The sequence below is a fragment of the Cololabis saira genome, chromosome 19 (genome assembly GCF_033807715.1).
Source record: "Cololabis saira isolate AMF1-May2022 chromosome 19, fColSai1.1, whole genome shotgun sequence".
Classification (NCBI taxonomy): Eukaryota; Metazoa; Chordata; class Actinopteri; order Beloniformes; family Belonidae; genus Cololabis; species Cololabis saira.
This window is the reverse complement of record NC_084605.1, coordinates 9,961,851-9,978,811: the sequence shown is the minus strand read 5'-3', so window position 1 is coordinate 9,978,811 and position 16,961 is coordinate 9,961,851. Positions and strand designations below refer to the sequence as shown.

The 16,961-nt window shown below is 39.6% G+C and overlaps 1 protein-coding gene across 1 annotated transcript in view; it reads right to left on the bottom strand.

The window, feature by feature from the left end:
- Positions 1 to 3,398: 3,398 nt before the first annotated feature.
- Positions 3,399 to 16,961, bottom strand: part of grid1b (glutamate receptor, ionotropic, delta 1b) — a 430,666-nt gene continuing 417,103 nt past the window's right edge. The window contains 2 exon segments of the mRNA XM_061709214.1: positions 3,399 to 3,870; positions 16,328 to 16,466. Coding sequence (XP_061565198.1) covers positions 3,404 to 3,870; positions 16,328 to 16,466 — 606 coding nt within the window. The 3' untranslated portion in view covers positions 3,399 to 3,403.

The following is a 16,961-nucleotide window of genomic DNA, read 5'->3' as shown; positions in this document are numbered from 1 at the left end:
TCAGTAAGAACGTCATGTTTTTACCTCAATGAGAACAAGGAACGCTCCCTATTTTTGAATTCTTTTGAACAGAACCAAAAAGGTGCGTTTCCACTAGCGGGGCTTCTCTACCAGGCCACGTCTCCATTATCACACGTTAGCGCCAACAAGAAGCTCGAACGAACAAATAACACAGCTAATATCCCTTTTTTGTAAACAGTTGGCAAATATTGGTATTTGGATGCTGATGCTGACATAATTCCCTGGTCGGAGGACAGAATGATGTTACTGACCTGCAAAATCAATAACAAAATTCAAATGGAATTCAAACCTTGATATTTCTGATGCTGAAATAGTCCTAGTCCATATCTGTGGTTCCCCTGATGCCTGTTACTTCTCTACAGTGTTTGTTCTTTTACTGCAAATAGTAAATTACATCAGAATTGGATCAGAGCTCAATAAAAAAGAGGACTACTGCATCTCTAAGTATTAAATGTGTATATCTGCAATAAAAATCCAGTCAAGATGCACACAAGTGCATCAGCAAAAGAGGAAAAATGTTCAGAAATCGCTCTGTGGAATCAAAGCCGTGGCAGTTTTGAGTCGATCAGGTTTGAATGTCATCTGTTCCTTCAGCCACGAGAGCTGATGTGACAGAAAGAGAAGTACTAAGAAGTATTTTATTATAGATAAAACATCCTCCTGCTCGGTCGTGTCGGACCCGGTAGGATCTAGTGACTTGGTAAACTAGCTCTCCGTAACACCTGGGGGCGACAGAGTGCACCACCTTTCATGTTTGCCAGACACCATTGGATCAATGAAGAAGACATCGGCAGAGACGAAAGGGGGAAAAGTGAGAGAACTAGAATCAGAGACGTTCAATAAACGAGACAGCCCACTACGGTTCGGTTCCCTGTATCTGTGTCACGTGACTGCCACGCCCCTTTAGGAAACAGGAAGTAGGTCCTGAGTCTATTGAGTCCTATGGGAAAAGTGAACGTGAGCACAGATTATTACCAATTCCTTCGCCCCATAGTAACCTAAGTAAATATGGGACCCATTTTTCAAAAGCCACAAACCTTCTGAACATTCTGACACCAAAATGGCAATTTTCAGACCGACAAATTAGGAGAAAATGAACTTTGTTTGAGACCTGTCTCTGTCTGAGCTACACACTCTCGCGAAATTTGGCTCTCATCGTTTTCCCATCGGATAAAATGAAGCTTAAAACTAAAATAAAACTTGCTACTTTGCTTAATAATACTGTTATTTTTATTATTTAAGTCTTTTTGGAAGAAAGTTGTACTGTATTTAGTGTTGTATGTTCCAAAACGATGTGGGGAGAGGGGCGGCCACGCCCACTTAGGAGACAGGAAGTGTTTACCATTTCATACCATTGGCAGTAACGTTAATGCGCTATCTTCTGTATACAGGATCTTTGCTAGAATTAAGGAGCTGAGATGGTTGCTTCATTTCGGTTAGCTGTTGGCATACACTGCAGTGGTGGCGATGAACGGCGCAGCGTGTCCAATCAGCACCATCCCTCCTCTCTGCAGTCTCTCGCGGTTGCTTTGACTACCCAACCTGCAGCAGGGATGTTTCTGAGCCCTGCTGAGGTTCACAAAAATCCTAGTTGTGGGTTTGTTTCTGCTAATGAAGACATGCTACTATCCTGGATCCCCACTAATGGAAACGGGCCTCTTATGTACTCATGTTGTCTCCAGTTCAACGACCCAATTTATGTCCCTAGTTAACTCAAATACTTAACCGTGACATGTGGTGCCTGTATTTCCACGCACGGCTGAGTGTTGGAACCCAACAACAAACTGATTCAGACTTCAAATGTGCACTTTTGGTTTACGACCCAGAGTTGCAGTGAACGCAGCCTGAGATCTTCTCCTTCCTGCCGTCTGTCCGTTACAAACAGATACCAAATAAAAGCTGCTATAAAAACATTGAACCCATGAACCACACTTTAGAAAAGCACTAATCCCCCCCATCCCCAGTGTCAAACACTGTTTTACAGTCAACGTTAGAAAACAAATGGAGACTTTAACTTGAAAAACAATGTCTATTTCATATTAAATACAAATGGGGGGAAAGAAAAGTGATTATTTTGTCCAAAGCTGAAGATATACCATATATAAGGTTGGTACAGAGGTGCTTAACAGTAGGTGTCCAACACTAAAATGTCCCTACAGCGGTGCATCATGGATAGTCGCTTACATTGATGAGTTGTGGAGACATCGTTTAATTTCGGCACTTAGAAAACAATCACAATGAATTTCGCGTCATTGTTTTAAATTGAACAAAATTTACAAAGCCATTCAAACAGTCAGAACTTTTTATCAATGTTTATATATATGTCATATATAGATATATATGTATATATACATATATATTTATATATATTTATAGGGTTGCAAAATTCCGGGAATTTTCAAAGTTGGAAACTTTCCATGGGAATTAACGGGAATATATGGGAATTAACGGGAATTAACGGGAATAAATAAGAAATTTACAGAATTGAAGGTTGGCCCTTAACAGGGAACTTAAATATAGTTGGGGGGAATATATTGTAGCATAGTCTTGGCTAAAACAACCAGATTTGATGCAAGTACACTCCTCAATCACATGCACACAGCACATTGCTTACTGGGCTATTGAGGCCACGCCCCCTACAGGCACTGTGCATTCCTCCATCACATGCACAGGTGATTTCTTGAAGCCTGGAAGCCACACATTTGAGCTCAAAGCACAAGACTATTAAAATAATTGTTCATACAAGAATAAAAACTAAAGTTCTACTCAAATAAATCTGTTGAAATGTCATGTTTTTGTATTATCTTGCATGGATATCTGCTTATGACAAAATAAATATTTACATTTATGTTTGGATATGATACAGTTTGTTTAAATTCCCAATTTCCAGTTAATTCCCATAAATTCCCATAATTCCCATAATTCCCAAGGAAAGTTTCCAATTTTGGAATATTTCCAAAATTCCCCAGCTTAACTTCCCATGGAAAGTTTCCGGAAAGTTTCCGGAAATTTACCGGAAATTTTCCACCCCTTTGCAACCCTATATATTTATGTGTTTTTTTAAAATCTCTTTTTGTTTGTTTTTATAACTCAACTTCAAAAATTGAGAATATTCAAAATACACTTTAACCTCACTTCGTTCTTTTTGTATTTACAAGTATGTACAAGACAAAAATTACAGCCGCCGACCCGCCGCCGCCTCTCTCTCCGTCCTCATCTCCTCCCAACAGATGGTGAGATACAAAATCTTTTTAACTTTGTACATTTGTGTGATTTCCTCCTCCGACCCAGCTCACATCCCCGCCCAGACCCAAGTCCAGAGAGTTTGACCCCCACCCTAACCCCCCCCTCCAATCACTATATGGATGTACTGTGGGTGCCCTCAATGGCTTCGGGTATGGGTCCTCCGGAGACTGCCTGGTAGGACATTGGCATGGGGGTCTTGCCAGGGCTCTGCCGGAAGAGCCCCCCGTTGGGGGCCCTGTGTTTGCACTGCATGGTGCCGCTGAGGCTGGTGCTGCTGAGCGGGTGGTGCGGTAGCAGCGTGGTGCTGCCATGACCCTGGGACGGCGGCAGCGTCCTGCCTAGGGTCCCCCCATGGTGAGGGTGGGGAAGAGGAGGCGGCGGCGGGCCCTCCCCGGGCAGGAAGGTGGTCACAGCGAGGCCCGAGGGCGGGTAGTCCCGCACAGACTCCGGCCCCGGACCCAGAGAGGCCTGGCTGGGCTGCATGCTGCCGATGTCCAGCGCAGAGATCTCGATAGAGGGGCCGGGGATCTGCTTGTGGACCAAGTCCTCGTCCAAAAGACTGTTCATACGACGATGCACCTGTTCCAGGTTCACCTCCTTGTCCTACAAGAGGAGGAGTGGGGGAGGGGGGTGGAGGAGGAGAGGGGAGACAGAGGGAGGGAGGGGAGGAGGGACACAGAAGCTGAGATTGGCGATGGGCCCGGTTCTCAGACTGTTTCAGGTCTGCTGGTGCTCCATGCATTCTTAATCAGGCACTGCTTTTGGATGTGGCCTTTGGTTCTGATGGATGGACCACAAAAGCCAATCCGTGTGTGCACTGTGAAATCAAACTTGGCCAGTGAGTCGTAAATGTTGAATGTCTGAAGAATGGCGACGCTGGAGCCAAGCTGCCGGCCGTTTGTTGTAGAGGTCTTGTTGGCTTCTCTTATAAAACTTGAGATCTTTTAGTCGTGCAATCGTGCAAAAGTCACCATTTAGTTCGGAGAATACTTTCACAGATGAGTAAAAACACCTCACTCAAAAAGGCTTAGTGCCATTGCTTAACTATAAAATAGAGCCAAAAAGAAAATGACGTTGTTGATACTAGTTACCCTCATGATTCCACGGTCTGTCGATGAAATAATCAATAATCAGCGTCTCACATGCTTGTGGAGGACTTGTGGTCGACTCTTTGCCACGTTGCCTCAGTTCATTGAGGTCTTTGGACTTATTCACGTATTCAAAGCTCTCTCAAGGTCCTGCCACAACATTTCAGTTGGGCTGAAGGCTGGAGTTTGACTGTCACTGCAAAACCGTGATTCTTTTAGATGTCAGATTCATTCTGATGCAGATCTGCTGCTCTGTTTGGGATGCAGAGGAGTTTCCAGTCCACTCACTGTCTTTTCTGTGGCAGGAAATGGGCATAAAGGCCAAATAACTCTGTTATTCTCTCCGAACTAAATGCATTTACTAAGTTTTAGTTTAATTGTACGACGGAGTATTAGGGCCAATCTAAGACAAAAAAAAAATGGAAATTAAGAAAATTAAGTTGTAGAATTACCAGAATAAAGTCGTAATGTTGTAAGAACAAAGTCGTAATATATAATATAATATAATATAATATAATATAATATAATATATAATATAATATAATATAATATAATATATAAATATAACTTCACAAGATGCTCAATATTCCTCATTTTAACACAGGGAGAAGATGCTCTTCCTGTTAGAGTTCTCATAAATTACCACTTTATTCTTGTAATATTAAGACTTTATTCTCGTAATGTTACGACTTTATTCTCGTAATGTTACGACTTTATTCTCGTAATGTTACGACTTTATTCTCGTAATGTTACGACTTTATTCTCGTAATATTACGACTTTATTCTCATAATATCACGACTTTATTCTCATAATATCACGACTTTATTCTATTACGACTTTATTCTCATTATATTATGACTTTATTCTTGTAATTTCAATTTATTTTTTGTCTTAGTTTATTACAACATTATTCTCATAAATTACCACTTTATTCTTGTAATATTACGACTTTATTCTCGTAATATTACGACTTTATTCTCGTAATATTACGTCTTTATTCTCGTAATATTACGACTTTATTCTCATAATATCACGACTTTATTCTATTACGACTTTATTCTCATTATATTATGACTTTATTCTCGTAATTTAAATTTTTTTTTTTTGTCTTAGTTTGGCCCTAATACTCCGTCGTATAATTGTGCTCTTAAGAATGGTTTTATAACCATTTCTAGATCTCTGCATGGAGCAGTAAATGCTTCTCTAAAGCCTCTGCTGATATCTTTCCCTCTTGACGTTGTGTTAACACACACCTCAATGCTTCAGACCAGCAAACTGCCAAAACATCTGCTTTTACAGAGGTTTTCACAGCTGCTAATCATCTCAGTCGGCACTGGCTGCAGCTTTCCCTCCTGAATCCTATGGAAGTAGGAAGGGCGTACTTAGTATTGCCCGCATTGTTTTTTTTTTAACCATTTTGGCTTCATAACTAATTTAACTTAAAACAACTGCAACCGGATCATTTTAATGTTTTTTCAGGAAACCAGGATTAAAAGAGTGGCTGCTAACGTTTGCACATGACTGTAGTTTTCCTTCATGCATCAGTTAGAGTGAGGTTGATTAATGGATCTGAAAGTTTTCCAGTCCCTCTGTGGTGTGTTTTTCCCTGCTGCCCTTGGAGCTCGTACAGTCTGTGCAGGAGGATCGCAGAATTTGTTCCCTATCAGAACAATTTAATCAAAACGTTGGCTGACGCTGCAGCTGCTGCTGATTGCAGCCATGCATACTTGTTAGGCATTAATAGACAGCGGAGTGTTTCCCTGTCCAGGCGCAGGTCTGTTTCAGTTCTCTGGGTTACACGGAGGTAGAGGACAAAGCCACAGACCAAAAGGCGTGACCGGGGTTTTAAGTGAGGCTTTGGGTCCGGGTCCAGATTCTCTTCACGTTGGAGTGTTTGCTGCCGCTACGGTCATTGTGCAGCCGGTCGCGCCGGGAGTTGGGAGAGAATTTAAAGCAAGCGATCCCTTTACAACAAACACATGGAGTCAGTGTTCCTGAACGCGGGCCGGGCAGCTGGGCTCCAGCCCCGGATTCACTTCAGCACACATTTACAATGATATTAGTCACAGTAACTCATCACAGGACACAAGTGGATGTGTGTGACACATTTATACTGTAATTTAATACAACACAGTTTCAGTCAGGTTGCAGTTCAGAAGCGGAGCTGGGTTTAACACAAAACACATGCAATCCTCCCAATCCCCACCCCTGCTGATGGACTTAGAAAGTTTTTCTTCCATCAAAAGTAATAATCCTTGAGAGTTAAAACTCCATTTGCATAATATGTCTCCTCTGTAAGATGGTCTGGGTTATTTACTGAAGGGCTACTTCATGAGGGTTTAATCCTCACATAGAGTGCGTTATCATCACTCTCTTATTCACTGATGTTTTTCCTTCTGCTGCATTCAAGTGGAAAACCACGGGGCAGATTCTACTTTGAAAGACATCGGCCTCTAAACACTGTTTTATGAGGATCAAATTAAGCTTTATTTATACAGCACTTGTCGTACAATAAGACGCACCACAGAGTGGTTAACAGTTAAAACAGAGCGGGCGTCGTCACGGCGACGGCTCAAGTTTGGGATTTCCTGTCATCTTTTTGGAGCCAATAAAGTGATGATGTTTGGAGTTATAGAGCGGTACCTTGGCCTTAAAGGTTGGGTTGTTGGAGATTCTCAACATATTTACACAGTGCTAGTAGTAATTATGTTTCTACATGAGAGCTTTTAATTAACTGCAAGTTGTTTGTAAAAAATAATCTCAGGTGATATAGAAAAAGATATTCTCCTACCCTACCTTTAAAGGATAACATGCTGATTTTATCCATATTAACCTGGACAGTACAAACTCTTGCCCCGAGTCTTGTTGTTTTATTGACATCCATATTTATTTTCCTGTTTCTTTAATATATAATAGATGAACCTGGCTCTATTAAAGCTAAATAAAACCCTAGTCCCGAGTCCTAATTAAGGCTGGGCAATTTTGGACAAAAATAAAATCCAGATTTTTTTCTCTGAAAACCAGATTTTCGATTTTGATTTTTTTGGTAAAACTACAAAAGACAATGGAATAAATTGTTTCAAATACTTTATCTTTATTTTTAAAGAAAAATAGCAAACAAATTTCCCTATTGGGAATGAAGTGCAATTGAAAGATACTGTAAATCCTCCTTGAGTTTAGTAAAGTGACAACATTTACAATTTTCTTGACCAAACAAAGATGACTAGACGAGCTCTGTCTGTAATGCAGCCAGCTGCAAAAAAGGAAAATCCATTTTCCGATTTTCCTTTTTTTAACATCGATTGTGATTAATAAATCCGATTTAGATTTAAAATCGATTAATTGCACAGCCCTAGTCCTAATAAATATCATTGCAATCATCTACATGAGTTGGTCTCACAAAAGCAGCACGAGAGAGTTGTTGTCTGCTGTCATGGTTACCAGTTCTGACTGTTGCTAAAAACCTACAACCAAATAGATTTGAATCAAAAAAGGTTTGGGTCACCTGGTGTTTGGGGTCAAGACTTGTCAACACCTACTTCCATTAACATGAATAAACCTGCCACAGCCTGAGCTCTGAACGGCACAACGGTTCCAGACGGTTTGCAGCGATGGTGAAGTCCTAGGGCTGTGCGATTAATCGATTTTAAATCTAAATCGGATTTATTAATCAAGACGATGTTAAAAAAAAGAAAATCGGAAAATGGATTTTCCTTTTTTGACCAAACAAAGATGACTAGACAAGCTCTGTCTGTAATGCAGCCAGCTGCAAAAAAGGAAAATCCATTTTCCGATTTTCTTTTTTTTAACATCGTCTTGATTAATAAATCCGATTTAGATTTAAAATCGATTAATCGCACAGCCCTAGGACCTCACCATCGCTGCAAACCGTCTGGAAACGTTGTGCCGTTCAGAGCTCAGGCCGTAGCAGGTTCATTCATGTTAGTGGATGTAACTGTTGACAAGTCTTGACCCCAAACACCAGGCGACCCAAACCTTTTTAGATTCAAATCTATTTGGTTCTAGGTTTTTAGCAACAGTCAGAACTGGTAACCATGACAGCAGACAACAACTCTCTCGTGCTGCTTTCGTGAGACAAACTCATATAGATGTTTGCAATGATATTAATTAGGACTAGGGCTGTGCATTTAAACGATTTTAAATCTAAATCGGATTTATTAATCACAATCGATGTTAAAAAAGGAAAATCGGAAAATGGATTTTCCTTTTTTGCAGCTGGCTGCATTACAGACAGAGCTAGTCTAGTCATCTTTGTTTGGTCAAGAAAATGGTAAATGTTGTCACTTTACTAAACTCAAGGAGGATTTACAGTATCTTTCAATTGCACTTCATTCCCAATAGGGAAATTTGTTTGCTATTTTTCTTTAAAAATAAAGATAAAATATTTGAAACAATTTATTCCATTGTCTTTTGTAGTTTTACCAAAAAAATCGAAATTGAAAATCGAAATTCAGGTTTTCAGAGAAAAAAATCGCGATTTTATTTTTGTCCAAAATCGCCCAGCCCTATGAGGTCCCAAACAAAAGTAGCGCGACTGGGCGAACGAACGAGAAGAATTCCTCAAGCGACCTTCCAGATAACAGTGAGGAGTATGATGTCCAACGATGTCAGCTGCTGCAACGGCCAGTTTAAGAGATGTTCTCATAAAAGCCAATAACTGGGACCCTGCTGTTAGCGGGGGAGCGTGAGTTCGTGGCTGAGGAGAGAAACGACGGACTGTCCTTCGTTCAGTAAGCCCCGCCCCCTTTCGTTACTTTCGACAATTTCGTTTCATCAATTAATTCATTACAAGCGTTCGTCATGATCGCAGATGACAACACCCAGGATCCACACTGTTCATCCAGCAATGATTAAAGATTTAAATTAATTGACACTAGATTCAAGGATTTGCTACTGCTTTCTGCCTATTATTAGATGTGAAGTTATAACTGTACATCCGATGGTCAGTGTTTCCATAATCTGAGATAAACTCATGATGCCAACTGTAGTTCGAGCTAACTTGCGTATCTGGATCAAAGGCTGTGTTGTTACACAACAATTGTGATTACCGTATTTTCTGGACTATAAGCCGCTACTTTTTTCATAGGTTTTGAACCGTGCGGCTTATACAAAGGTTATTCTATTCTGTAGATTTTTCTTCCACCGCTCGGGGCGCTCTAACCGGAATTAGAATCAAAACTAAGACTAAATAAATGCAAAGAAGAATACGCTACTTCTTCTTTAGCAGATAGAAGTAGAAGCAGATTTCAAACAGATAAATAGATGAATAAATACCGGTTATTTTCTCTTGGTTCTGTCCCGTTTTAATCAGCAAAGTTGCTGCCGTGTTAAAAGACACTGTTAGGAAAGATCTATTTAGGTACAAACATGTACATCATTTACAGTTCAAAATCCTTCTGTACATGTAGTAAATATCTAATCTAACAACATTAATATCTGCGGCTTGTATATCTTTTTTTTTTTTTTAAATAGAGCGGATGCGGCTTGTATATCTTTTTTTTATTATTTTTCTAAAAAATAGAGCGGATGCGGCCTATATGCAGGTGCGGCTTATAGTCCAGAAAATACGGTAAATAATTTTAGGTAACGTTGATTTATTTCAGAACTTGCTGATGTCAAGTTGGAGGCTTCATCCAAAGTGAAGCTGCCAATCCGAGTGGAGTCAAGTCTCATTTGGGTACCTGGAATCAACATTACAGAGACCCAAGGCACATTGAGTTTTGATATTTTTGTCATAAACTGCATTTTTCTGTGGAGCTGAACGCTCCAGATGTCTGAGCTCTGGTCCCTGCGGAGCTGATACTCAACAGCCATCGGCTCATCTGTGTCTGAGGGGGCGGGTCTTACTGATGGCTCAATTAAAAACCTTGGAAATCAACTGTTTTGAACAAAACTCTGGCGATTTCCCAGCGACGGCTGCTGCGGATTAAAGTGCAGACTAGATTTGTGGTGCTTTCAGGGTCCGTGTACTTCACAGCCATCCATTTTTTGTTTTGAAATGACAAAATAAAAATAAAGAAATAATCTGTTTCCCATCTTTTGTTTTGATAATAAAAAACGGAAAACGGATCGTTATCCATTATCCATTATCCGATTTCATTGATGTGTTTGAAAATCGAAATTGGGAATTAAAACAGCGAGTGGAAAACTATTTCCTATTCGTTTCCAACGGGGGGGGGTGCAGTATGTTAGAGTTCAGTACATGTTATTGATTATTGGTTGGACGCTGCAGCTGAACGGACTGTCACAACATGACTGCAGTTTCATGATGGAGTGAAGACATATTACAGATTAAACTCATGTTTCACTCCCAGGTTTCATATTTGATTTATTTTCTGTTTCAACATTAAAAAAATCTAAAACTGTTCATTTTCAATCTGATGAACAAGAGAACAAGTTTTCCACTTGCTGTTTTAATTCCCAATTTCGATTTTCAAACGCATCAATGAAATCGGATAACGGATAACGATCCGTTTTCCGTTTTTTATTATCAAAACAAAAGATGGGAAACGGATTATTTTGGATTATTTCTCTATTTTTATTTTGTCATTTCAAAACAAAAAACGGATGGCCGCGAAATACACGGACCCTTCAGACTTGGGAGAGAAGGTGCTGCCTTTTGAGCACTTTTACGTTTACACTAAACAGGGCCATCTACGACGATGAGGAAAAGGACATTCTAAACTTTCCTAAACCTTTAGGTCAAAGAGCTCGTCAGGTAATAAGTTTCGAAGAGAAGATCAGTCAAAATCAGGTTTCAGTGTGGAGGATAAACCCGAACGGGAATCTAACTTTAGTTGAAACAATTTTGCTTCTAAATGCGTCCAAGTCTGCAGAGAAAAACCTCTGTCCTCTACGTTCCTCATTAGCAGTAAAGAGCTAATAAGAGTATAATTTTTCTGTCAGCCAGATTAGTCCAAGTGATTATAAGTACAGTGTTCTCTCTTCTGATTAAAGTCTTCAGCATGAAGCCCGTATGTCGAGGTAGAGCGGTGCAGAGGCTCAACATCTGTCTGGGGCTTTTGTTTGCACCCTAAACACGGATCAGTTCCTCCAGCAGACCTAAGTAGGTCTGAATGATCTCTTTCTGCTCTCAACGCGCTGCTCTATAAGCCAATTAAAGCATCTCAGCTCTGGTTATTGTTTCAGCAGACTGACACCTCATTAAAATATATTTTTGGCAGTATCAAATTGGCAGCTAGCCTAAATAAATAAATGCCAGGGATTAAACCTCAGCCGGTCGTTAAAGACAGACTGATGATGTAAGCGGGGGTGAAGAAAACAACGGGCGCGTGAAAGCCTCCATTAATTTAGAAAACAAACGGATCTTTTAATAAGAGCTCCCGGTGGGGGTGGGGGGGACGTTTTAAATCACTCTGCCTCCCGCTACTTTCCAAACACTGCAACTATCAAGTGGGTTGTGCTCGAGAGCGATAAGACGAGTTTCTGATTGTTTCTGCTTCGGTCCGGGTTAAAGCTGCCTTTTGAAACGGAGATCCTTCAACAGGAAGGCTGGACTTTTCTCAGCGCTCACGGTGATTACCGTTCAGTCATGTTCAACTTGTGACTCAGCAAGCTCCTGGTACGTGAAAGTGTGGGAGGATCTTTCTGCCTTGATCATAAAGTTGGTTACTCTGTTTACGAGTGGTCTTGCCGTGTTTCGGGGGCTTAAAACGGAGGAATAGATCAGAGGACTTTGAGTAGAGATTAGACTTCCTACCAGGAAGCACTTTTAATGACTGATTACTAGGGTTGCAAAATTCCGGGAATTTTCAAAGTTGGAAACTTTCCATGGGAATTAACGGGAATATATGGGAATTAACGGGAATTAACGGGAATAAATAAGAAATTTACAGAATTGAAGGTTGGCCCTTAACAGGGAACTTAAATATAGTTGGGGGGAATATATTGTAGCATAGTCTTGGCTAAAACAACCAGATTTAATGCAAGTACACTCCTCAATCACATGCACACAGCACATTGCTTACTGCAGGGCTATTGAGGCCACGCCCCCTACAGGCACTGTGCATTCCTCCATCACATGCACAGGTGATTTCTTGAAGCTTGGAGGCCACACATTTGAGCTCAAAGCACAAGACTATTAAAATAATTGTTCATACAAGAATAAAAACTAAAGTTCTACTCAAATAAATCTGTTGAAATGTCATGTTTTTGTATTATCTTGCATGGATATCTGCTTATGACAAAATAAATATTTACATTTATGTTTGGATATGATAGTTTGTTTAAATTACCCCCAATTTCCAGTTAATTCCCATAAATTCCCATAATTCCCAAGGAAAGTTTTCCAATTTGGAATATTTCCAAAATTCCCCAGCTTAACTTCCCATGGAAAGTTTCCGGAAAGTTTCCGGAAATTTTCCACCCCTTTGCAACCCTACTGATTACGTTTCCTAATCTTTGCAGGACTTTTTTAGTCTTTAAAATGGATATTTGGGTGTTTGAACTCAGAAACGCCACCATAATACAACGCTTTCGCTTCGTTTCAGACCCTATTAGTCCGAAAAACATTTCATCGGCAGGGTTATAATAGTTTAGAATTTTTCATTTTAGTTTTATTTTGTTTTGACTTTAATTCAGTTAGTTTCAATTCGTGTCGAGTTTGCTAGTTTTTATATTTTCAAAAATTCTTAGTTTTAGTTTAGTTTTTATTAGTTTTAGTTTTTGTTTTAATTTTGACATCACGGGCCGTGAGGCGTTCAGGTGCCGTAGCTGCTAGTTGGAGATAAACGGCCAGAGCGGAATAAATTGATCATACCAAGAGGCTTATATTGACAGGGACGAAAACGGAGGAAATTATATCTATAATTTCAGTTCGTTTTCTAAACACGCAATATAGTTTCAGTTAGTTATCGTTTTTGTCTTTTAATTTTCGTTTTTTTATTTAGTTCAGTTAACAAAACTGTTTTTTCAATTTTAGTTTTCGTTATTTCGTTCGTTTTCGTGAACGATAATAACTCTGTTCATCGGGTGACGCAGTCAGATTTGTAAGGGAACTGTGACAGCAGGACAGAACTTGGAAGCGGAGATAACTGCGCACTGCATTGTGGGTAGGAGCAACATGGTGTGCCTTTTCTTGTGCTGCTCCAGCAGCTGCTTGTTTAAAGCTACACAAACGATTAGGCCTGTGTTGAAAAAATCGATTTTCTGATTCTAAATCGATTCTCATATTAATTCCTAAAAATCGATTCTTATGTCTAAAGATCGATTTTTTTTTTTTTTTCTTCATCATTTTCGCCAGGTGAACTTTAATCCCAGTAGTCGGACACACAGTTTGTCATGACACTTCTGAAAAATGCCAGGTGCTTCATGGCAATATGTGTGCGTGGTGACAGAATAAATTAGATAAGCTAAAAAGGTTTGTTTACTGCATGAACTGTTGCAATTTCTTTCTTTTTTGCACTTTAAATGGATATTGAAAGGCCTGTTTGAGTTATTTATTTCTTAGTTATTTCACAATAATTATTGTGAAATTATTATTTCACTAGTTATTTTACAGTCATATAATTCTGGCAACAGTTAAAAAAATATTTTAAATAACACTAAGCCAAATCAATATCGAATCGGATCGAATCAAATCGTGATAATCGATTCTGAATATTAAGAATCGGAATCGAATCGATTCTTGACATTTGAATCGATCCCCAGCCCTACAAACGATAGTCTTTCATGTTAAATCAGACTTTCAGTTTCATCTGAAGGAATATTGGTTATTTTTAGCAGGCGTTTTCTGGCGGTCACAGTTAAAACCGGCCGGGGTAACTTCAGACTCCCAGCCGGGTACCTGCGTATCGCTTACGGCACAACGTCACATATCACCAACGATGAATTTAGCTTTACTTGGTTAGCTACCGTATGAAAAAACCCTGACGGGGAAATCCGACTTCTTGTTGGCCTTTTCTTTGCAAATACGAATATCTGAGTTGTTATATGTAAATGAGCCGATGGTGGAGGGTTTTTGGGTCCTGTGAGCTTTCTGCCTGCTCAGTATAATTGGTTTTCCACAGTTGGCTCCAAATGAACTACATTTTTACCCATCTGACTTGCATTTTAATTTATAGACCTGTTTTGCCAAATATTTATAAGCAATGATATATTTCTTTTCTCAGATTAATGAATATCAAACATGTGGTTTACATCCTGGGAGACGTTTTAAATTGCAACTTTGGATATGGTTGAACAGTTACGGCTACGTGATCTGCACTTGTGTTTGCAGGTTTTCTATTTCATGTGTCTTGTTCACTTATTCTGATCAACGTGGCTGAAACAGGTGAAACAGCTGTTTGAAATGTGTCCACACAGTTAAAAGATGACCAAACGAAACAAAACAGGGAGAAACAGAAAGGAACTGTAAGAACCAGGAGGGTTTCCAATGACGTGGGCGTGCAGTGTTAGGGGTGGGATGGCCCCGCTCTCTGCCTGATGGCAGCTGGGTTATTAGTCTGGTATCATCTGCAAAGAGTCCAATCCCAAACTCAAAGGAACTGTTTTCAGAAATGCTTGTTTTTTATGGAGCCAAATCAAGGCCAAAAGTTTTGCTAATTTGAAAATAAAATTTGAACCTGAAAATTCTTTTTTACAGTTTCAATTTAATTTTTTTCAATATCAGATCTATTTTTCAGTTTCAAATCTTTTTATTTCAGTTTCAAATCTTTTTTTTCCAGTTTCACGTCTTTTTTTTTCAGTTTCACTTCTTTTTTTTTTCAGTTTCAAATTTTTTTTTTCAGTTTCAGACTTTTGGCCCCGATCTGGCGTGGGGGGCGTGGCATCAACTGAGAGGGGCGTGGCATCATGAGTGACAGCAGAACAGAGAAGGCGGGGGACGTTCCTCAGTCATGTTCCCTTCAGGAAACGTAGGTTGCAGAAGTTATCAGTAGAAGTATGATTCAACACTGCATATACACCATATTCACGTGATTGGCAGTGGAAAAAACTGATATTAGTGACACATTTCTGTTTAAAAAGCTGTTTTAGACCGTACTTGGCACCAATCGCAGTATAAAAGCAATAAACTATGCCAGACTGTACAGTTCAACAGCCACACTTTAAAGTTTGACATTTCCCACTTCCATATACTACCAAGTACGGTCTAAAACAGCTTTTTAAACAGAAATGTGTCACTAATATCAGTTTTTTCCACTGCCAATCACGTGAATATGGTGTATATACAGTGTTGAATCAAACTTCTACTGATAACTTCTGCAACCTACGTTTCCTGAAGGCAACATGACTGAGGAACGTCCCCCGCCTTCTCTGTTCTGCTGTCACTCATGATGCCACGCCCCTCTCAGTTGATGCCACGCCCCCCACGCCAGATCGGGGCCAAAAGTCTGAACCTGAAAAAAAAATTTGAAACTAAAAAAAAAAAAAGAAGTGAAACTTGAAAAAAAAAGACGTGAAACTGAAAAAAAAAGATTTGAAACTGAAAAAAAAGATTTGAAACTGAAATAAAAAGATTTGAAACTGAAAAAAAGATCTGATACTGAAAAAAATTAAATTGAAACTGTAAAAAAGAATTTTCAGGTTAAAATTTTATTTTCAAATTAGCAAAACTTTTGGCCTTGATTTGGCTCCATAGTTTTTCATAAAGTTCAAAGATTTGTCCTGGATTTAATTTCCTTTTGGATTCTCTCTCAAGTCATTAGATAATAAGTGTTTATATTTGTGCCAAGGTTATAGTATTTAATGTTTTCTCTTTAAGGTTTGTATCTTTAAATTTCAGTCATAATGGACTACATATGGGGAGAAAAAGCATGTTATTTGCAGTACTAAAGCCACGGTTTATCAGACATGAGGCACATTCCTGCCCAGCTGTTGACTTTAACCAGAAAGCAACCCATATTTAAATAAACAGAAAGGAGCGTGGCGCTGCACAGATATGTTTGATTTGCTTGTCTTTTGGATAGTTGTATAGGAGGTCTATTCTGACCTGTATCAATAGCTTCTGCTTCATCCCAGCCTCTCTCTCTGTCTGTCCAAATGTCCCTCCTCCCCTCCGATGAAGCAGTTGTAATGTCATTATATGTCAATGGACCAGAAACCCTTGCCAGTCTGTAATCCTTAGTGACCTGCACGAGATCATAGACAGTCAAGTGTAAATAAAGAAATAAAATAGGATAGATGGAGAGAAGGAGAGGAGACAGATCACATGGGCGTCCACATTGACATATAATCTGCAATAAGACGGGACACAGTGATAGTTTATGGACGGAATGCTGCAGGTCGACACATCCAGTCCCTGTACCTGCCTGCTCACACTTTAGTTTATGGATCCACATCAAAGCTGTTTCCTGTCACATGACTGACGATGACAGCGTAGTCTCTGCAAACTGTGCACTATTTCTACAACACACAGCATACGATGCATGTACGTACTGAAATGGTTGGTTTATGAGGAGTGGCTCCTGAATGGCCACTGCAGAGTACTGTGAACATAAGCTATTTTTGTCAGATCAGGGGATGGTTTTAATGATTTTTCTTATCTCAGTGCTGCATTTGAAAAGATCAGCCACAGGCTGGTAGGTGTTGTGATTAAAGGGACCGCATTAGTCTGGTTTCAGTCA